Raw genomic sequence first — 23922 nt, forward strand, 5'->3', positions numbered from 1 at the left:
GTCTTTTAAGATCTGTAGGGGGAAGAACTGTGTGCATCTTGTTCAGGGTTGTATTCCCAGTTGATCAGCATAGTGCCTGGCCCCCAACAAATGTCTGACTAAAGAATGAATGAATGAAGATGAGAGCAGAAGTCCTGACATGGAAATAATCTGCTGATTCATAGCAGTGGTCCAAATAGCAATTTTCTGATTCCAAGTATATCACTAATCATTTCATTAGTGTGTGTTTCATAACTAGAGAGCCTGATCAAGATAACCTAAGTTCATTAGTAAATTTTCAAAATTTTATTTGTAGGCTCAAAGTAACCAAAAGTGTATTGTTTGCATACAATTTACTCTATAATGAACACAGTTGTGCTAATCCATTTTTATAAGGATTTGTTGTTCAATAAGAACAAAATCTCTTTACTGCAGTATCTTCTTAACAGATCCAATTCTGATTATGGATTAAACAGTACCAATTGAACAATCTTAAAAACATTATTTAGTGAATTGAATTTGTCCCAGATGTTTTAGAACCTTAAACGCAAATGTACTAGAGAAATACGGTAATAATTCTCAAGGACTAGTTACTCTTAAGAAATCATTCAGTAGTGTTTAATAAAACAAAAAATCCTCAAAATAACTCACTGAACTAGAATATTGTAATCATTCCATGTCTGCTGGAAAACAAGGTAAACATGGTATAACTGCATTTCTGTTTATGAAAACATTCAGAAACATTATATTTTTTACAAAAGAGGTTTACATCCTAGAGCTCTTTTTAGACCAACAGTTAAAAACAAATTTTAACTTTATTCTTTGGCTATTAATTATACCTAATAAATGAGTCACGTATCAATTCACAATAAATTTATTTTACGTAAAAGAAAAAGCTTGCCATTAATGAAAAATTCAGTAGAAAACAGTTCTGCTTTAAGTTGGGGCTCAAAAGTAGAAGCTACTTATTAGTGAAACCTCAGTAGAAAGAGAATTTTGTAAGAAAACATTCTTGGCATGAAAGCTTTAACATAAATTCTGTAATGAAATATTTACCATGCAATTTTATTGGCAGAAAGGCCAGTTTGATGGCTAGTATTTTCTTTTCAGTCTCTTAAGACATTAACATGGAAGATACTTAAACCTGCTTTATTAAGAGTTAATTGTATATAAATACGGTGTATCTTTTCATAGTCCACCTATTTAATTGAGCAGTTCTAAGTAGGTAATTGGCACCCTGCCCTTCTGGTTTCCCCTTTCCCCCATTAGCCAGTCTGAATCCATTCCAACGACACTGAAAACAGTGATTACCTACAAAATAAAACATTTCCAGTTATTAACTATGTTAAGAAATAAACACACAGAAAACTAATCAGACTTAATTTGTTTAAAGTATAAATTATTCACTATCAAAGAATTTAAACATTATTATCAATTTGGTGAAAGATAAAGGATTTTATTAGAGATAGTTTTAGAAATCTAGTTATTTAGCAGTTAAAAGCTTTAAATATTTCTGTGATGTTCTATTTTGTTAAAAAATAGTAGTTAAAAAATTATAAAATGTTAATATAACCCGCCTCAATCTAAGAAAACATTCATAATAAACTATTTCCAAATAAGTAATGAGGAATTTGCATTTTGTTATACTGGAAGGTAAGTCGATCTATGATATAGTTTTCTTTTTATACCCACATTACTCACCTCATCTGCCAGAAGTGATAATTCAGTACTGTTTGCAGCATCATAATCATACAGAACCCTGGCCTTCCTGCTGCCACTGCACTCCTTAAGGTCAGTGAGGTTGGAAGGAGAGGTGATTACTAGGCCACTTGTTGAAGTCAAGGCAGAAGAACCAATCACGTTTGATGAAGCAGATGGTATAGGTGCCACAGAAGTCTGGTTGTTGTTACAATGATAAATGGATGGAAAACTGTTGAAAAGAAAATGGCCAATTATCTACTTGCAAGTGACCAAAGTTCCTGTATACCACCACTTGGGGGCAGTGTTTACCTTCTACCAACCTTCACTTTGGCTAAAGATTTGAGGATGCTAATATTTTAATGACAAAGTGCACTATCCAGCTCACCCCTCTAGGGTCAATTACACTAGAGAAAATGCAGGTTGTTTTTAAATATAAAATCCTTGAAAGTTTGTTTCAAAGCCATCTTTACAAGTATAAACTTAAAAAAGTTTTTAAAAAACACAACGGTTTTCTTTTTCCAGAAAAATGAGTTTATGATATTTCCAACAACCTTCTATAAGTATGTTCTATTAATCTTTTCCTCCCTTTATGAATTGTTAAATAAAAATACCAATGAAAAACTTACTTAAATGTTAGATACTACTACAAGAGCGAAGTTTTCTCAAGTTAATTCTTTGAGAAATATTTAAATAATTGAACTCTTTTTCATAAAATTGATCCAATCACATTTTCCTGTTCATTCAAGTATTTATTGAGTATCTACATATCCAACATCACTACCACAAGCTGAGATATAAACATGAAACAATACCATTCCTTTATGGACATGTAGACAAGTGAGGGGATGGACATTCAAATATGTTATGACTGATAATTAACATAATGAAGACTCAATGGGAGAATAGGGCAGATGTCACAAGTTCATTTTGTCTTCTATTTTTTAGGGGAAAAATAAAAGTTTTATTAGGAATTAGTGAAATCCCTGTGATCAATGTGCTTATAAATAGTTTAAAGATAATTTTCAATTTATTGTAAGCCTACTGTTTCTCCAATAATACTCAGTGGAAAACAGCATAAGATGGCTGGCCTATCATCATTCTAATCCAACCACTTCTAAGGTTGAAAAAAATCCTATGAAAATTCATATTTAAGTTTAAATAAATCCATTAGTTAAAATATAAAATGCTTCATCTGGTAGGGTAGGTGAAATTAATCCCTTCATAAAATAGTTTTCATGACTCCTGTGCCATCTGGAAATGAGTCAGCCAGCAGCAAAATTCCCTTTATCCTTAACCTCTTCTCTAACCCTTCCATTCACCTCCTGATGCTTGTGTTTAATCTCCCACACTCCCTTTATCATTGAGCCTAGAGGTGGATGTTGAAGGAGCTGCACGTTCCTCATTACCATTCCTATACTCCTCTCCCTAACCAATCCTACCTAATCTTTGAATTTCATGTTATTCAACTATATACTACCTACCATCTCTTGTTGCAATCATCTACAGGTGTCTCATTCTTTTCCCTTTATTTCTGGATTTTAGCTCCTGGCTCACTAACAGTGTATCTTAATTCTCGGTGGTTCTAACATCCATGTAGACAATTATTTGAACTTTGGCCTGTCAGATCCGTGAGCTCTTCTCTTCCAGTGATTCTGGGGCTGACCCTAGTTCAGCCACCCACTCCCAATGCCTCATCTAGACCTTATCAATTCCAAAAACTATAACCTTTACAATAATCATAATTTCCAACATCCCACTCTCTGACCATCATCTTGTTTCCCCTCGCACTCTCATTTCAACAAGGCTATCCTGGATCTACAGTCCTCCACAGACCTACCGTCTATCATCCTACCAACATGCCCTTCGTGTCCAAGGTAAATTATTATAATCACCTCCTTGCGTACGACTTCATATCCTATGCCCTTTACTTCATACTACTCGTTTGGTAAAAAATCTAATTATCTACTCAGTATCCATGTATGTACTATGACAGTAAAAAACTACAAAACCATGTTGTCTGGTCTCACACTCAGTGAATGAGTAGGAACCTAAAGCGGGTCCACAATGCTGCCTGGCAACTACACTACATTTCTCTAGTCTACCCACTTTAAACATTCTACTGATGACTATTTCATACCCCTTCATCCATCCTCAAAATTCCAGCAATTCTCCCCTAACCTTTATAATCAGCTGATAAGTTGCTTCCTTTTTTAACTGAGAGGAGAAAAAACCAATCAGGAAACATCCATGCTTTGGTCAACTCTCCTACTACAGATGAGCTATCTATGCTCTTAAGATTAATTTTTTTAAGGTTAAGTTTTCCACCTGTGTACAAAATCTCCTCTCAAGGATATCACACTACCAATCCTTCCCTTTCTTTCTAATATTATATTTTCTCCATTTACTGTATCATTCTTATCAGATTACAATCATGCTCTTATTTCTCCTATCTTAAAAAAACCCACAAAAATGTGCTAGACTCCACTTTTTCCTCTGGCTAGTGCTTCATTTCTGTTTCTCTTTACACTAGAACTCCTTGAAAGACTTATCTAAACTTACTGTCACAGTTCCTCTCCTTCCATTCCTTTACATTAACAAACAAGCTTTTGCTCCTACTGTTCCACTACAACTACTCGTCAAGGTCAGCAATGTTCAAAATCCAATGGTCCACTAACAGTTCTCTTTCACTTGACCTATCTAGTGGTCACAGTGGACCACTCCCCTCACTTTTTACAGCTTATTCCAAGGCCACACTTGGTTTACATCTTACCTCAGTGCTCATTCCTTACCATCTTCCTTAGCTGGTTCCTCAACTCTTTGTTGGAGTACTTCAGGGCTCAGCCCTTGGTTCTCTGTTTTTCTCTACCTGTACTTAACTCCCTTGGTAATTTCATCTAGTCTCACAGATTTGAATATCCTTGATATTGCTGACAACTCTCTAATTTATACCTCTAATTCACCCCCCACCCCCAATTTCCAGACTTGTATATCCTAAAATTGGATATCTCCACTCAGATGTTTCATATCTCAAACTTAACATGTCCAAAACTGGGCTCCTGATATACCTCACATGCCTTCCCCACCCCAACCTGCTCCTCCTGGGGCATTCCCCATTTTAATTAACCAAAACTCCATTCTTTCAGTTGCTCAGGCCAAACACTTGCAGTAATTCTTGACAGCTCTAAGCCTCATATACAGAAAGTTTGTCAGCAAACCCTGCTGGCTTTATCTTTAAAACACACCCAGGGTTTGAGCACTTCTACCACATCTATCACAATCACCCCGATCCAAGCCACCGTCATCTCCTGACTGGATTATTGAACAAGTTATTGCAACAGGCTCCGAACAGGTCTGTCAGCTTATACTCATGACCTCTAACATCTATCCTCAACAGAGCAGCAGGAATGATCTTGTTAAAGGTTAAAATCAAATCATGTCACTCCTCAGCTCAAAATCCTCCAGACTTCCTCATCTCTGAGTACAGCCCAAAGTCCAAAGAGTGGCTTCCAAAGCCCTACATATCTTAGCTCCCTGTTTCCTGGATTAATCTCCAGCTAAGCTCTCCTTGTTGTTGCCTGAACATACAGCTATGTTCCTGCTTTAGAGTTTTTGTACTTCCTCTCTGGAGCATCTCTAAGATGCCTGCGTGCTTTGTTTCCTCACATCTTTCCAATCTGTCTTTCCTGACTACTGTAAACCTCTACTCTAACCAAGGTACTTCCCTGCTGTATTTTTCTCCATAGCATTTATCACCTTCTAATAGACTATGTAATTCATAGACATTGATTTTCTACTCCCTTCTACCCCTAAATAGAATGCAGGATCCACGAAGGCAGGGATATGGTCTATTTTGTTTACATTGTATCCTTGATGCCTAGAATAGGGCATTTGTAAAAATTAAAAGCAAATGTTCCTCTGATGGGTAAAAGGGTTCTAATGATAAAAAGAAATAATTTCTAATTCAAGTTTCACTCTAAAGTTAAGAACACATTTCCTAGCACCCCTTCCTCAGTGAACTCGGCAGTGATTAAATATATACATTTCTGAAGAGAAAAAAAAAGATAAGCTCTCTCTCCCTACATATGTTTGTGTACACACACATGATTTTTAAAGTCTTTAACCATGGACTTTACTTTCAAATTTACTAGTATAATTAGCTTTTGTTTAGCCACTGAGGTCTACCTATGTCAACTTTGGGAAATTAATGGTAAAAAGAAAAACAACAAAACACCAAACCAAACAAAAAAACCCTGAAAGGCCATCTTCACCTTCTAAGAACTTTTACTGATAACTTTAAAAAACTCTAGACTTCCTGCCACTGTAGCTCAATATGTTAAACTTTCCAATTATTTAAAAATAAAACACAATTACTAATCTTATAACTAGCTCTTCTGTTTCCTTATCTGTATGTGGATAGTAACAGTACCTACCTCAGCACATCAATGACTAGATTTTGTGTGAATGGCTGAGTTCCAAACATTTGTATGGCCTTAAGCAGAATGCAAGAATGAATGGTTTCAACAGCAACCCCTCTGCTGCACTGTGAGAGTATCAGGACAAAGTGCACAGGAAGTACTAAGGCTTCTTGGGCTTAAAATACTTGTAATGATGTGGAGATATAGTGTTCTGATTTCAGATATTAATACCAGTAACAAAACTTCAAATATATAGAAGTGTAAATACTTCTGTAAATCCTATTAGAATAACCAGTGGTATTAGACTACAACTCATTTTCAAGATCCAAAATTGGTTTTGTGGATATGCCTAATTTTGTTCTAAGTCTAGTTTTGAAGGATTAATATGCAGAAAGGAAGAACAAAGTGATGGGTTTTTTTTTTCTCCTTATTCCTTGAAATAACTTCTCTTGATATTCCTCCTTCAAATATTATATATCACTCCCCTGCTTTAATGGTTCCTCACTATGTAAGTTCCAAACTCCTTATCATTACTTATTTTAAAGGGCATTCATGACATGACCTGGCTTCATTATTCTAGCCACATCTACTATCCCACTTGAAATTTGAACACTATGATCCAACCAGAATGAACTATTGTCAGTTTCCTGAACTTGCCACACTCTTTCCTCTGGCCCTTTCATATACATATTCCTCCTCTGCCTGGAATATTTGTCCCTGCCTCTTTCTTCATCTAGACTATTCCTACTAAAATAATTTCATCTGTGAATCTTTGCTAGACTCACTTGAGTCACAGTTAGATGTCCCTTACAGTAATCTGAACTTCTCTTTCCACTTATCACATGGCCTATCCACCTATGGCCTGTACTTCTACCTAGACTTTAAGTGTTCATTGTGAGAGCAGAGACCATGTTTGTCCTGTACATCTTTTATTTTCAGTGTCACCTTACAACGTTAGCTCCATAAAGGTAAGCAATTTTGCCTGTTCTGCTTGCTGATATAATCCCAGAGTATAGAACAGTGCTTGGATACGAGAGGTGTTCAATAAATATTTGAGAACGAATGATTGAGCTGTGCTGCTTTACATATGTGCTGTAAAGTATATTACCACACTCAAAATAATAACATCAATGGGCTTGAGGTCTTACAGAATATTCTAAAATCTTTTTAACAGTGAACAAGTAATGAATAAGTACAAATTAGTTTACCTCTAAGGGCAACTAAGTGTCAATATAACTATATCTCCCTCAACCACCTGCAAAGGTATTCAAGAGAAAAGTGAACTTCAAACGCTTTTAAGCTTTCTTTACACAGCACTAAAAAGGTATTCACTTAAATTATCTTCCCATCCCTGTTAACATTTTTCTGTGCCAGAAGAGCTCAAAATGTCTTTGTTACCTCAGAAGTGTGATAATCACTTTCCTTAAAAAAAAAAAAAAAAAACTGATTCTAAGCAATCTAATAAAAGCCTTTAATTCTTCTATTTTTCACCTCTATTACTAGTTCATATGGAAAAATCTGAATTTCTTCTCTTATCAGGAGTTTCATGTATGAAAAGGAAATTGCCACCTTCCCAGTTGCTTTTGGAGGTCTAACATGTACTGGTAACATTGTGCGTAGTAAGTCATCTGGGCTTCTACAAAGTCATTCAGACAGCGGAGATGATGGGCCTGTAAAGGAAAGTTACAGTCACTTCTTAGCTCTATAATCTACTTAAAGTGGCACACGCTAAGGGAAGACAGAGCACGACACTGTACTCGGGGTAAATCATCAGTATCTATCATTTTACTACAATTTACAACAACAAACTGTTTAGCCAAAAAAACCCAAAAAACAAAAAACATCAAATGGACTTGATGATGGTGGGAGAACTACCTCATCAGGTGATGAGGTGTAAACAAAAATTTAAAATATTTCTTCATGTACCTTGAAAAGTGCTACAATTTAAATATCTTGATAAATGACTGAAAAGGAAGTTCAGTTTTTCCTCCAAGAATTTCCCTAAGATTATCAAAGTCTTTTGTTCCAAATGAATTTCCAATGAATGAACACTCACGTGTGTACTGCTGATTCCCTCTAGCAGAAGTCTGGTAATCTCTGCTTGACGATCAAATTCACTTTGAGTTATTCTTAATTCCTGTTCAGACTTAAATTGGAACACAGTTTTAGAATCTCATTAGAGGACTTAGTCCATTTTATGTACATTCATTTAGATAGTTAAAAAATCCCCCAAACAGAAGCAGCCACATAGCACAGGGAGATCAGCTCAGTGCTTTGTGACCACCTTAAGGGGTGGGATAGGGAGGGTGGGAGGGAGACCCAAGAGGGAGGAGATATGGGGATATATGTATATGTATAACTGATTCACTTTGTTATAAAGCAGAAATTAACACACCACTGTAAAGCAATTATACTCCAATAAAGATGTTAAAAAAAAAAAATCCCCCAAACAAACCCCAAATGATAATCTGGCAATTCCCTGATTCTGCTTTGTATCTAAACCGGTCCCTGGTTTCTAGAACTTAGCTTTTCTATGTTACTTAATCTAGACAGAACTGACTCCTTACTGGTACTTAAAAGAATCTATTAATGCCAAAGCTTAATGACATAAACATAAAAGCCTAGGAAAACTACTATGGGGCAGTCAATCTATTTTCATACATTTTCTAGTATCAATTTTGCTAATTTTTAACATTTTATGAAACCTTAAGATTACCAGTTTACTTGTATAAATTATTTCAAAAAATTCTCAATTATTACTGTAGCTACTTTACTTTGAAGTTATATAGGCTTCAATCTCAAATGAAACAACTTCAGAGTGAAGCTAGGACTTTAACCTCATGGGTTTAGTTATCAAGCATATACTTGTTTCTAGGAACATAGTTCTTAGGTTCCCTCAAAGGATTCTTTATCCTACATAAATGTCTTTTTTAGTTTTCTTTCCAAACTTTGCATAGAATATGTCTTAAGCGGAAATATTATCTATAAGATATGCTAGGGTTTTTCTGCAAGTTATGGGTGACCTTTAATCAATGGTGTGCTGGTAAACTGGCTCTCCAGGGGAAAAAAAAGCTCTAATGTGCTGAGTTTCAATGGTATAAATACTCCTACCACAGCTGATTTCAAGTTACCAAGGTGAAGTCACTGACCTCAGAGCTAGAAAGAGATGTGCATAATAGCACACCACTACTAGCTTCAACTATCTGATATAGGTTTAGTGCTAGGACAAAACAGTTTACCAAAAAAAAAAAAAAAAATCTAAAAATAGTTAAGTACTGGCAAAAAAACATCCTCACAAACCTTTAGTCAGAGTTGCTTGGTAGTTAGGAGGAAAAAATAAAATCTCACAGGTCATTCAAAATAGTTAGCTTATCCCCCACTGGGAATTAGTATTGGTGATAATATCACTATAATGATATTTCCCACTACCTCTCCAGGATAAATTGCTCCCCCGCCATCCAAATAATTACAGTATTTCCAAGACTGTAGTAAGTATATAAACAAGGTGTGAACTTTTTCCTTTCACACCCCTTCTCCCTCTCCTTCACCCTTTGGTGGCAATAGCTAACCCAGTGAAATAGTCAACAATGAGGTAGCAGCAAAAGAGACAATCAGTTGCTATAATCATTCTCATACCATTGGCAAAAGATATGGCAGAGAGGACTAAGACTTGACCACTAGACTGGATTTATGGAAATAAGCTTGAATTATTCAACAAGTCAAGAGTTAAAATTAAATTTACTTGATCAAAATAAGAATACATGGTGTTTTGATAACAGGGCTGAAGTAATAAGCTTCATCTGGAAGCTAGTATGTAGTAGAAAAAAGTCACAGGAGAATAAAAGAATCAATGTTCTTCCTAAAAAAGTATTAAGGAAAACCAATCACTTCAGTGTTACATTTGCACTATTTACCGTTCTGCTTGGTTGAAAGGTTTTGATTGATAGAAGCAACAACAGCAAACCAAAAATAAACGCACTTCAAAAACAAATGAGGCTAATTCCATATAGGTTTGATTGTGAAAGTACAACTTGATTTAACAGCCTTTAGTAGAAATGGCACGAAAGTCTACTAAATGGCAATATTTCTGTACAAGGTGTAAGTAAGTAAGCTAGGTAGCAGATTAAAAGTGACTAGGAAGCTTGAGACTGAAATGGAAATAATGTTTTAAAGCTAAAAACACTGAATAGCAACTAAGCCCGTGCACCACAACTACTGAGCCTGAGCCTAGAGCTCGTGAGCCACAACTACTGAGCCCTCGTGCCACAACTACTGAAGCCCGCGCGTCTAGAGCCCATGCTCTGCAACGAGAAGCCCGTGCAACGCAACGAAGAGTAGCCCCAGCTCGCTGCAACTAGAGAAAGCCCGTGTGCAGCAACGAAGACACAACACAGCCAAAAATAAAAATAAATAAATAAATAAAATAAATAAATTTGCTTCCATGTCCTGGCTATTGTAAATAGAGCTGCAATGAACATTGTGGTACATGACTCTTAGAATCATCAAAAAATCTACAAACAATAAATGCTGGAGAGGGTGTGGAGAAAAGGGAACCCTCTCCTCTTGCACTGTTGGTGGGAATCTAAATTGACACAGCCACTATGGAGAACAGTATGGAGGTTCCTTAAAAAACTAAAAATAGAACTACCATATGGCCCAGCAATCCGACTACTGGGCATATACCCTGAAAAAACCATAATTCAAAAAGAGCCATGTATGACAATGTTCACTGCAGCACTATTTACAATAGCCAGGACTTGGAATCAACCTAAATGTCCATCAACAGATGAATGGATAAAGATGTGGCACATATATACAATGGAATATTACTCAGCCATAAAAAGAAATGAAATTGAGTTATTTGTAGTGAGGTGGATGGACCTAGAGACTGTCATACAGAGTTAAGTAAGTCAGAAAGAGAAAAACAAATACCGTATGCTAACACATATATATGGAATCTAAAAAAAAAAAAAAAGGTTCTGAAGAACCTAGGGTCAGGACAGGAATAAAGATGCAGACGTAGAGAATGGACTTGAGGACACGGGGAGGGGGAAGGGTAAGCTGGGACGAAGTGAGAGAATGGCACTGACATATATACACTACCAAATGTAAAACAGATAGCTAGTGGGAAGCAGCCGCATAGCACAGGGAGATCAGCTCAGTGCTTTGTGACCACCTAGTGGGGTGGGATAGGGAGGGTGGGAGGGAGATGCAAGATGGAGGAGATATAGGGATATATGTATATGTATAGCTGATTCACTTTGTTATAAAGCAGAAACTAACACACCATTGTAAAGCAATTATACTCCAATAAAGATGTTAAAAAAATAAATTTATAAAACAAATAAAAACACTGAATAAAAAATATAAAATGATCTCATTAAGGACAAAGGATCAGTCTTCTATGTTTGAGCAAAATTTATTTAACTGTGAAGAAAGCACCATAATACAAAGCCTAGGAAGTCTTTCTTTTGTACAATCTAGACTTTATATTTAGAAAAGGTAAATGACAGGAAGGAAACAAATCTTGTTTCTTCAACAAATTTCAGTGTGTTTGGGATGGCCGCAAACAGTCTAATGTCCCAAACCACCTCTACTTCTGACACATGTAATTCATCATAATAATTAACCTGAGAGGCTGAGGTAACTGAAATTAGGTTCAGCATAATTAATTTGCTTAGGAAGAAAATAATCCATTTTAGAAAGAAAGATAAAAAGGGTTTAAAGAAAGACAATGAAAGAGTTTTTATTCAGTCCTCCAGAAGATCTCATTCCCCAACTTAATTTTACAATTAAGACATAGAGTTCTAGGCAAAAGATCTTCTACTGCTTAGAACTACTGTTACTGTGCTAACTGATCTAGAGCACAGCTTGGGTTAGAGAAGCAAGAAGAGTTCTTTTAGGATGTAAGCTGGAAAAAGGGCAAGAATGTGTTGGTTTGTTTTATCAGGACTGGGCAACTTATTTTAAGCCAGAAATTTTGGTCAAGCTTCTGAGGCATTTGCTATGACAATCTAGGTCAGTGTTAACTACTTTTTCTAGGGGCTTAAATCTTAAAATATTCCAGGAATATGTAGTTTTTAAATTATACATTTTTAAATTATAAAAATGACAGAAGTGAGAATAGAGGGAAAATATATCCAGAAACCCATTTTGCTATATTTTAAGCTTTTTTCACATATACAAACATAATAATGTTTCATGAGTTTCTTGCCATTATATCAACTATTTCCCAAATTTGTAGAGACTGCAGAATCAAATCAGAAATTTTTTGGTGTACCTGCATGCTAACCAAAGTGGAAGAGACCCTGGCTTTCTTGATCAACCTTTTTTCTCTTCTATGTTACTCTGCCCCCTTTTCACGCTAGACATTCAGGAAGAAATCAGAGGCCAGGGTGTAACCATAACTAAGTTGATGAATGGATTCCACAAAGGGGGGGTGAGAGCGTAAGTCAAGAATTTCACATTAGATTTCCAAGTTATGCTCCACAACCTATGCATGAAACAAGACTGTATAGTCAGCAATCCTACAAAGTCAGAAAATAAGAAGTTGAAGTTTGTAAAACTACTTAATATTCAGGGGCCCAATTAACACCTGCCCTCAATCCCCAGCACTGTCCTCAACTCAAGGTCAGATTCTGAACATGAGAAGTAAATGAAAAATGCTTCTGAAGACCTCAAATAGCACTTGAAACAAATCTGCACTGAAGTCATAATTTTATTCCTTATTCCTTGCTTTAGTTATTCTCCCAGCCAAGAACAGATTAGAAATGGTAGCACAGCCAGAGAGACTGGCAGTAGCAGTAATATGGACAGCTTCTGAAAGGGACAGTCTGACATTGAGGGAGGAGACAACATACTTCAAAAACAACGGATCCAACTGTTGCACAGTACAATAACGGATGTTCATAATAATGACTCTAACTGTAATGAAGTTAAATATATGCTATCCTGTATTTAATTTTTTACAAATATTTTCAACTAAAATGACAGAAATATTAGCTTTGGTGCTGTAGAGAACAAGCTTCAGTTACCCTGAAAATTCATTTGTGTGACACGATATATATTCACTTCTCTGAGGACACAGGACATCGTGTTAACTATATTTTATATAATTATCATATGAATAAACCAAGTCAAGTATTTAAAAACTGTCTTCTGACAAGGCGTTGTAAGGATTACCACTTAATATAACAGCTATCTAGTATTTATTAGAGTGTGTGCAAACCACATCTCTGCAGCATTGTTCTATTACTCTGTGGAACTACTACTAGCCAAACAGATCTGAGCTTTCAATAATAATTTTCAGATTTTATAAGATACAGTAACAAAGACTGTGATTGGCCCCATAGTTGTTGCCCAATAAAGATTTACTGAATGAATGACAATTAAATTCTTGTTTCATAATTCTGTAGTTTAATGATTTACTTACTTTTGTCACTTCCTCTGCCCAAATCTAGCCAGCATTAAAAATTAGAGAAAAATATAGAGCATGAAAGTTGGAATTTAACATTTTCTACAACTTACTATAGAAAAATGTAAATATTTTAATTTACATGGCATACTCTCTTTTTCCAGAATCACATTAACAGATTAAACACAGTAATAATTAAATCAGTAGAGCTTAATATACTGTGAAAGTATGCCTTCATATGTATCAATACTATTGATGTTTGAACCTTATACTAATTCTATAACTTAATAACAGTTTTCCAAAACTGGGAATATTTAATTCTCAGTTCTAGTATTCTCATCAGTAAAATGAGAGGTTTAGAGTATATGATTTCTAATTTCTCATTTAGGTCCAAAATTCTGCAATTTTAGTAAGTTATAATAAAGCAAGGATAAATGGACACTAAATGTTGATATAGCCATGGTGGGGGGCACAATGAACTTGAGATATAATGAACTTAAAATTACCAGAGTTAAATACATCTTACTGTAAGTAGATAGCAAATGTCTAATAAATGAAACAAAGTCTTGCTGTTTAGGGTATTTTTACCTAAGATTAAAAAAAATATATGATTTATATGCTAAATTACCAATGACTGAAACTGTCTCACAATTCTCGTTTACCTACATACAGATAGGACAATGGAAATAAATGAATGCATTCTCTTGCTATCTAAGGAAAGCTCTAATTTAGCCAGGGCTTCAATAATTATAGTAGTTTAAAAAAACAAATGTATTCTACATATTCTGTACAATAATCTTTTCTATTACATGTTTTTTTCCCCTTCTTTTAGTTCAGTGCTAATGAAATAAAAGTAGTCAATTGATTTAACAAATAAAAACTGCCAATTATTTATTACTTATACGGCAGAGTCTATGCTACTTCTATGGCAGTAATACACCCAGGAGTATTATACCAAACACTGTATCTATAAATCTTTATTGGCTAACATTTATGAATTTTGGGACTATGTTCAGATTTCTATCTTGTTAAAAAATTAAAAACACTTAACATCTCAAAAATTGCCTCAAATCAAGCTCAATAATATACAAAGAATATTACAGAATAATTCTCATTCCCAATTCAAAGCTATCACTATTCTGCAACTCTCCTAAGTGAATTAACACTGGACAGGTTTCAACATTACAGAAATACCTAAACTACTGGGGTTTGTCTTGGCCTGGGATTGCAGAAGAAATTAATTCTATGCTGAATTTGGGTGAAAATTAAGGTAAACACTGAAGGTACTGTGAAGCAAAGTAAATCTGTATATCTTATACATTTCTTTATGTAAATTTTGTTAATTTTCTTTGCCAACAGTGAAAATATGAAGTGCCAGCTAAATTAAACATCTTTTATTATGTATAAAAGGTACTATATATTTATGTGTAGTATAAATACATGTAAATATTTATGTTTTTGTGTATAAATTCAGACTCTAAAATCTTAATTTGGCACAGCTGAATTTGGCAATTAGAACAGTTTCTTTTCTTCAAGTTCCAATATTTCTTCAGCTAGTATCCTCTGTATTTTCTGTTAGACTAATGAATGCATGGCTTCAACTACTTTAGACTTTACATGTAGATAATAGCAAGAGAAGGCACTTTATTCAAGATGTAGAAAACATGGTAGGCCAACAAACCTTCAGCCATTTTACATGCAGGAAGTTGAGCATGTAAGAGAAATTTACCATAATGTTATCTCCTTCAAGGCGTGCTGAGTTTAGTTGCTTAAGTGCATAGGTAAGAGACAAAGAACACATTATACCAATGAACACAGTAAAACAAGTTACTTCTGCACACTAAAGAACACACAAACAAGTATTAAGAACCGATAAAATGGTCTTCTACTTAAAAAAAAAAAATCCAACCACGGAATCTCATATAATGGTACCTGTTCAATTTTTTCAAAAGATTCAATTTTCAAAGATAAAAAACATGGTTGATGCTTGATTTTAAATTAGAATTATTTAGGAAAAATGCATCACTTTAAAAACTGCCACAATTTCCTAAATTTTTATTAAATTTTCACCTATGAAAGCCATTCTGCCTACCCACAATTTCCCTATTCAAAGATCATTTCTATTTTATTAATGTATGATGCCTTCAACCATGTTCTCTTTCAATCAGCCTCACAGGTCTTAGCATACCCTGAAGAAATATATGAAAGGCATGTCAATCCTTGTATTTTTAATAAACTTTAAATTCTAATATATGTACATTAAAGTTAAGGTTATATGATGGTGCTATAAATTCACTCAGTTTGCAGATTAAAGACATAGACTGCTGTGGAAATGCTTAAGTGGGCAGAGGGACATACTTGTTATGTTACTTGAAAATGTATTTTCCATCATGTTTGGATACCCAAAAGTAACAGACATCTAAACCTCTCAATATCAGAGAGCTTTGAAACCAGATGATTTTTTTCTTCCCATTAACAACATTCTAAAATGATTTTTTAAAAAGTTTATATAGACTAAGTTAGGTTAACAAATGTCAGTGCCTTATAACTTAAATGCAGAAGTTATATTTGTTTTTGCTTCTCTGATGTAAGTTTTATACTATTTTCAAAGCTGTACTTTGTTCATTGTAAAATATTCAGGGGGGTTTTCTCTTTTCTGATCAATTGGTATATTTTTGAGAAATGCCTTTGATGTTGCTTTACCATTCTTCAACACATTAACTAATAAAACAGATTAGTAAAGTAGCAATATTGAATATAGGCAGAAATATTTTACTGGTATGGCAAAATCACCAAAAAATTCAATCTACTATACCAGATTGTAAACTGAGGGCAGCAGAGGTTTTGTACTATCTATATATGAACTCCTTCTCAGCAAAGCACCTTGTACAAAATTAGCATTCAGTAAATCTAGAATTTAAAAACAGGTCACAAGAAACTAGTAAACAAATTTTTAAAAAAGTGCTGACATGCACAGGTCCCAAATCTTACTTACAGAGGAACAACTAGTCACAAAACAATCCGAGGAAATTTAAAAAGAAGTAAAAGCAAAGAAAGTCTTGAGGTTAGAGTAACCTCCTCAGCCACCAACTAGGAGCAGGAAATGTGTCAAAGAAGAAAAAAAAAAGGAAAAACAAACTCCTAGTGGTTTCAATTTTTCTGTATTCTTCAAGTAAACGGAAGAGAAATACAGAGAAAGAAAAAAAAAATCACAAAATATAGGCATGCCTCAAGGCTTTATGTGATAACGAACTAAGAGGACTTTTCCTTTCCAAAGTATTTCAGACTCACTGCTATAAAGTTTGAAGAAAAACAAGTTGGTTATCTAGAGGCAAAGAACACAACTAAAATCAGGAAATGTGAATTTTTGTCTAGACTAATATTTTTAATATTTGGCTACAGTTAAATTTTGTTTTATACAATATATAAATTCTGGAAAAGCTGTGTACAAACACAATTATTGAAAAATTCATTTGTATAGTCTTTTATTTTTAAATGTAAATTCTCATGGAAAAAATTTTGTCCTCAATAATACACAGCACAGAAAAACTGTCAACATCTTTTCTGGATATATCAAAAGGAAATATCTCTCAAAATTTGTCTACTATTATATTTGGTTCCTACACATTTTAATAGCACTGGTAAAATAATTTAGAATAATCATAGAACCTGGTATACTGTTAAATTTATGAACTCTCTGGCACTTTTCCAAGTAAAAAGTAGCCTATCATTATTCTGTAATAGTGCTTGTTAAAGAAAGTTTTGTATTCTTATTCCATAATCACTGGGCACATATAGACATTTCAAATAAAGATATTCTGTTCTAACATTTATTTCCAAATGATCCTTATTTAACATTTTTTCTGATTATGAAATTTGTATCTTAAAAACCAATTCATATTTTACTATATAAGTTTATTGTTAGCAACTTAGAAATTAATATCCTAATTTAGAGTCTCTTGCCATCTATGGTATTCATCTGTAAAGTTCTAATTCTGCAAAAAGCTTGTTTAGAGAAGTCAGGCTGTTCTTTATGATGATGTCATCATGAATTCTGAGGTGAACTAGCCAGTGATTTTGATATTAATGTCCTGTCAAAGATAGCTCTTCTCCAGCAGTTGCTAATAATACAGAATCTCCAAAAGGAGAACTGTCTAGAAGAAAATAATTTATTCTGTTCATATAAGGTGTTGGGTAATCTCATAAGACATCACTGTCCAACACCAAGTTACCAGTTTTAAATTTCACTCTAAACCAAGTCTCAACCTTTTCTTTCCCAAAACAAGAGAGCCACAATAGACTTCTACCAGCACCATGGTAATATGCTCCTAAGGCAATGATTCTTGACGATAGTAGTGGTAGTGAGTTGGGAACAGAAGGCAGTGGGAATGTCATGTCTCTTAACAAAACATATCCCTTAGCTCAAGTTAAGAATGAACTTGTTAGCTTCATGTAATAAATTCATACTTGTTTATATTGTACTATCTTAAAGGTGCTCCAATTCAAGTCTGATTAATCTCTTCAAACTTTGGAAAAAAGACATAAACTATATGAATATTAGATTAAATCAGAAGCTTATAAATAAAATCTTTAAAGTTATTAAAGTTATATATATATCCTCACATATACATATATATAAAATCATTGAACTACTATATTTAATATATACCCACTTAGTCTTAAAAGACTACTCTGAGATTGATTTTTATGAAAAATATACCAGAACTTATTTATCCAAACAAGTTTCCTCCCCTTCAAAACAGCCACCTGGGACTCCATGTTGCCGCTGTCTGAATAGTTTTGGAACTATTCTTGGTGACAACTCCTTCGGTCAGTTTGAGTCCCATGTTGAAAGGGAGTCACATCTAATTTTTAAGCTATACACAAGCATTCTCAAACTTGATTCATTCTCATCTTAATTACTATCTGTTTTTCTATTTCAAATATAATAAATCTATCTCCAGAAGACTTATTTTCCATCACCACTGAGGTTATTCAAAAAATATGACAAAGCTTTAGGGCTCTTATAATTTTTGTTTTTTAGCAACAAGTATATCACTAAAATAAGAATATTGTCTCTTGATATGACTACTTTTCACTGATTTGAATGTATTAAGTTCTGAAAAGTTTGTTTAAAAACACAAAAACAATACCCTAAAGTCATATTCTAGTCTTAATGATAGATTACAGCTTGCATGTTGTATGAGTGAAATCTTTTACAAGTCTTAAAGTTATTAACCTAAAATATTGTTCTATTAAAAAAAACACTACTTACTGATGCTCTAGTTTCTGCAGCTTTTGCCTTTTTTAGTCTGGTTTTTGCAGCATCCAAATCCAGTCTCTTATTTTGTAATAGTTTCCTTTCTTTCTATAAATATAGGAAAGAAAAAAAAAAAAGCCTAATGAGGCTAAAAATCCAGTAAGAGCATACATATTTAAAGTATTATTCTCCATTAAATACATGAATCATCTGATAAAGATCTATGATTACAAAATTGGCTCTAAAGTGACGATTCAGGTATCTGACTCCATTTTCTCACTATTTCCAATTTTAAAATGATAGACATTCTAGATATCTGGGAAAGATGGCAGGTGATGGTAGAAACAAAGGAATATTAGTTTTAATATTTTGTGATTTTGCCCCTCCAGGGAACATTTGGCAATATCTTCTTGGTTGTCACAATTGGGGGAGGGACGTTACTAGCATCTACTGGGTAGAAGCCAGGGATGCTGCTACACATCTTATAATGCAGTATAGCTCCCACAACAAAGAATTATTCAACAGATAATCTAGGAAGTGCCTATGGTGAAGAAGGTAGAGGGCCCAGGGCAAAGCTTCTTGAAACCCTGTGCCACAGCACCAAAAGCAACTCTATTACTCCGACAACAGAATTTCAAATTTATAGAATGAATAATGAACAAACATTAGTATGATATCTTAGAATTAGTACGATATCTTAGAATTCCTCATGGGAACATCAAGCTTCTTTATAACAGGTAAGTTTATAAGAATTCACTGTTTGCTTTATTAGTTCTTATAATTCATATATCAAATATCATCCTATTGACAATCTAATATCTTTTCAATCGTATTTCATCTTTGTGGTTTTTCCTTTGTCTCAGGCCCAACACTTTTTATTCACAAATTCATTGTAAACATATTGAGTTTCAATAATATTTTGTAATAAGAAATCTTCAAATTAAGTTTGAAGTAGTATTTACAATAAAGAGCAGTCTTGCAAAAATCTTAGGAAAAAGATATCCACCTAGAACTCCACTCTCCATCACTTCAAAAACAAATTAAACTAAAAAAATAATAGATTAACAGATTAGGTTTGGGAAAGTGATATTTTTTTATTTCAGCAATAAAACACAGCTGTGTGAAAAGAAGATAATAGACTTCTAGGGATACAAAAAGACAGAAAGGCTAATAGCCAGAAATATAGCTTCCAGTAACTGGGATTCTGGCTCCCAGTTTAAATGAACAGCTATATGGCTATATACTGTGGTGATAAATTGTGCCGTATTTTAATAATCATTCCAGGAACTTCTCTATAGATTTTAGTGCTGGTAACGAACAAGAATGGATGTAAAGACACCTCAATAACACTACAGGGACACAAAAGTGGAGTCTGTATCATTAATAGTCCTTTATTTTGGTTAGTTTTGTTCTGTTGGAATACGCATCTAACTAGATTATTTAATTTTTCTAATCTGCTACATCTACAAAATCATTAAGAGGGCAAATTATTCATTAAAAACTGTAAGTATATACCTAAATTATTTTACTAAAAAAATGAACATTTTCCAACTCACAGCAATTGTTTTGTAATCTCCTTCTATAAAGTTTCTTAAAGGAGTGAGAAAATTTAAGGCTGATGTTTGAATCAGCTCTCTGTCTGCTGTTCCAATTCGTTTTTGTGTTTCTCCACATTTAATAAGGGCATTACCTGCAAAGGAAAAAAGTTTGGTTTTTTTTTTTTTTTTTTTTTTTTTTACCATTGTCTGGTAATGTCATAAAATCATGTTAAGATAAATCAGCAATTTGATCTGCCTTAAAGTCAGTTGCTACTTGTTTACTTAAGTAAAAATCAAATAAAATTAACTGTAGTTAAGGTAGTTTTATTTTGAAAGTAAATTTAAGATTATAAATATCAAAATGAAAATGACAAAGATGAACTCCTTATCATATCATAGTTAATTGTACCAACTCTACCAATGGGACAAAAGAGGACAGATACACTAAAAAATACTTATGGTCACAGCTCAAATAGTGTAGATATATTTATAAAAGTATAATTCTTAAAATATTTTAATAAGTAGATCAAGTCAAAATTCTTCTGTTTCTGTATTTATGCACTTATCTCCTATCTATAAATAAGAGTATATATTTGTACCTTAAGTTAAAAAAAAAAACCTATGTTTTGCAGCACATATACCCTAATATTTAAATAGGACAAATTCAGTAGAAAATAGAGAAAAAGAAAGAGAACCACAAGATTGGTTCTACTTCCAGTTCTACCTCTGATAAGCTTTAGTTCTGTGGATCTTAATTCCTTCATGCTCAGATAAAATTAGATCTGATTGATAAGGAAGGTAATAATATAACGTAGTTAAGAGCTCAATTTCTGGATACAGATCTACATTTGAATTACTAGCTGTGGATGAACTATGTAACCTCTCTAAGACTCAGTTTCCCTAGCTCTACACAGAGATAACAGAATTTACAAGTAGGATATAAGTGAGGATTTACCAATACATATATTGTACAGTGCTTAGCCCAATTCCTGAAGTATTCAATTACTAATACTAATTTATTACTAATACTACTCATCTATTACTAATACTATTATCAATTACTAATAAATAGATTCACAAAGCCTACTTCCAATAATCAGGGTACATTCAATGGAATTATTAGAAGTGCAAACAGATTAAGCAGGTTAAAAAGGAAAAAATTTAGAAGCTTTCTGAATGTTCATGCTCCACTAGGTCTTCAGCTTGGTGAAGGAAAGGGCTGGGTTTTCACGTACCTTTATGACCCCAGCATCTAACTGAGTCTGGCACAAGAAGGCAACAACAAATCTGATCGATATATAAAGTTTTTATAAAATTTATAGTTAAAATTTAGAAGTAAAACTACAGAAATTTTAAACATTTTCAGACTTCTAAAAGAATTATATTTTGAAGAACACAATGTAATAGTCTCAAAGTTGTACAGCTATAAGCCAGTTAATGGATTAATAACATTCATTACACAGTACTTAGGTTATTTCCATCTGACATAAATACTACTAAAACTAAGTTAATTTAGTCCCAGAATTTATGTGCTATTTCATAAATCAGGACTATATACGTAGAAAATCACTTAAGTTACCTATCATTTCATATCCATAAGGACAAATTTCTTGCACAAGTCTTAATAAAAAGAATTATTAGCCATGAATAACAGGAAAAAAGCTATAGAAATCTGAAATAATCTTATGTTCTGAGAATATTAGATTTGAGGGGTAATGATATATAACTGAGCTTCAGAGTTATACATTAAAAAAGTCACTACAGCAACTAAAAAAAGCTGGCATAACTGTAAAACATAATAGAAAATTTAAAGTATATGAGGAAAATAGAAATAAAATGTCATCCAAACATCGAGAGAGAACCATTGTTAATATTTTTGTGGTACTGACATTACTTGGGTAATGAAAGCACTAGTTCAAATACTTAGTACGTGCCAGGTACTTTATTATAGAAATAAATCCTCAAGAAAGCTTAAAAAAGAAAAATCAACTAGAGGAGACATATATAAACAGAGACTGCAATATATCACAAGAAGTACAACAAAGGTGCTGCAAGATTCAATGGGAATACCTATTTAGACCTAAAAAGATGTGAATTCTCAGAATATATGCTTAAATATATTAAATACTAAGTTACACTGTATATATTTAGTGATCACCTACATTTGTCACTTCATCCAAAATTTTAAAACAAAAAATTTGAAGTTAAAATTGATTCTACTAATATTAGGTAAATGTTAATGATGTCTCTAAGTAGTAAAAACCTAAGAGTAAAGATATCTCTTAGTGGACCTTTTGCCTTTCACTTACCATAAGCTGTTCCAGGGCCAAACTCAGTCCCTGCATCAATCATATATTGTCCCAAAAGTTCTGGGTTGTTTATACGACTTGGAGCTTTTCTATCCAGTTTCTCATAAACAAATTCTTCTATCCTGGCATCTAGGAAAAAGGTTTAAAATTACCAATGATTTCAAAAAGCTAAGCTATTTGAAAGATTGTTTTGTTCCCCTACTAGCCATTTATCACCTTGTAAAATAAACATGAAATTAGTATGCTTTCAAGTACATATCTTAATATATAATTTTTCATTTGCATGTTAAGAGTATTACATAACTCTAAGAAACTTATATTTTAAAAATCTGATAAAATATTTTGGCACAAAAATATTTAAAATAAAGTAAAACTCTTATGAGTATTTTATAGGATTTTAACTTCCAGAAAGGGTTGGTATTCCTTTAATATCTAGTGAAGTTGCCTTTGCCCCATTCATATACTGTCTAACTTTTAACTTTGAATATATGTACACAATTTTAAGATCAGGGATTTCCAGTTATAAAAATACAGATATAAGGTACCTAGAAAAACCAAAGAGTCACATACTTCTGCCACTATTATTTTGCTTTAGTTTGCTCATATGCTCCATCTCCCTCTTAGAGGCTAAATATTGGGAGTTTAAGGAATGGAACAATCAGATTTGGAATAGTCTACAGAGATCAGCAATATGATTCCTTGGCTTAATTTTATTTAATTATGTTTAAAGTATATAAATATCTGAGCACTCAAAAGATTTCATCATTAAAAATAAGTTTAAAATACAAAAGGCTAAAAGCAATAATAGGAATTAGCATAAATGAAAAGGAAAAAACATCTGTAAGATCTGAATAAACACTTGGTTATCATAATATTTAAGAAATTCACATTTACACTGCTGCCCAACAGTGAGATATTTCAGAGACAAATAAGAAAAAAGTCAAAGATTCAGACTTTTTAGAAGCAATGATTAAACATAAATACAATCCAAAAAGAATCTCAGTTAAATAGGTTCCTTCTAAGGACCTCACATAACTCCTCCACAAGTGGAAGTGTCACACAGTGCACTGAAAATTTCAAAAGTAAGCTGAACCAGTAATAGAAACACTTCAGGAGTTGGCAAAAGTGTTAATTTTAATACATAAAACAGGCTGTTGGAACAATACTCACTTTTGTGGTAGATTCTGGTGCAGCCTCAGAAGAGTTTTTAAGCAGAAATTTAAAAACCTTTAAATTAGTTAAAATGAGTCAGTGCAAAACATAACCACTGAGAAGATGTTAACTAAATTGCAGAACTTCATTTTCT

At 33.4% G+C, this 23922-nt stretch overlaps 1 protein-coding gene across 3 annotated transcripts in view; it reads right to left on the bottom strand.

Annotated features, from left to right (window-relative positions):
* Positions 1–270: 270 nt before the first annotated feature.
* Positions 271–23922, bottom strand: part of SH3GLB1 (SH3 domain containing GRB2 like, endophilin B1) — a 34525-nt gene continuing 10873 nt past the window's right edge. Inside the window, exons 3-11 of one of the 3 annotated variants that reach the window (XM_082408558.1) lie at positions 22617–22745; positions 20326–20459; positions 18785–18877; positions 15239–15277; positions 13528–13551; positions 8152–8241; positions 7665–7765; positions 1681–1909; positions 271–1290 (exon numbers count right to left, since the gene is read on the bottom strand). In XM_082408558.1, coding sequence (XP_082264684.1) covers positions 1183–1290; positions 1681–1909; positions 7665–7765; positions 8152–8241; positions 13528–13551; positions 15239–15277; positions 18785–18877; positions 20326–20459; positions 22617–22745 — 947 coding nt within the window. In that variant the 3' untranslated portion in view covers positions 271–1182. Of the gene's footprint in view, positions 1291–1680; positions 1910–7664; positions 7766–8151; positions 8242–13527; positions 13552–15190; positions 15278–18784; positions 18878–20325; positions 20460–22616; positions 22746–23922 lie in introns of all 3 variants that reach the window. The other 2 variants (XM_082408557.1, XM_082408559.1) reach the window with 2 other exon arrangements.

The sequence above is a fragment of the Balaenoptera borealis genome, assembly GCF_965194805.1.
Source record: "Balaenoptera borealis genome assembly, chromosome: 1".
In the NCBI taxonomy this organism is placed as follows: Eukaryota; Metazoa; Chordata; class Mammalia; order Artiodactyla; family Balaenopteridae; genus Balaenoptera; species Balaenoptera borealis.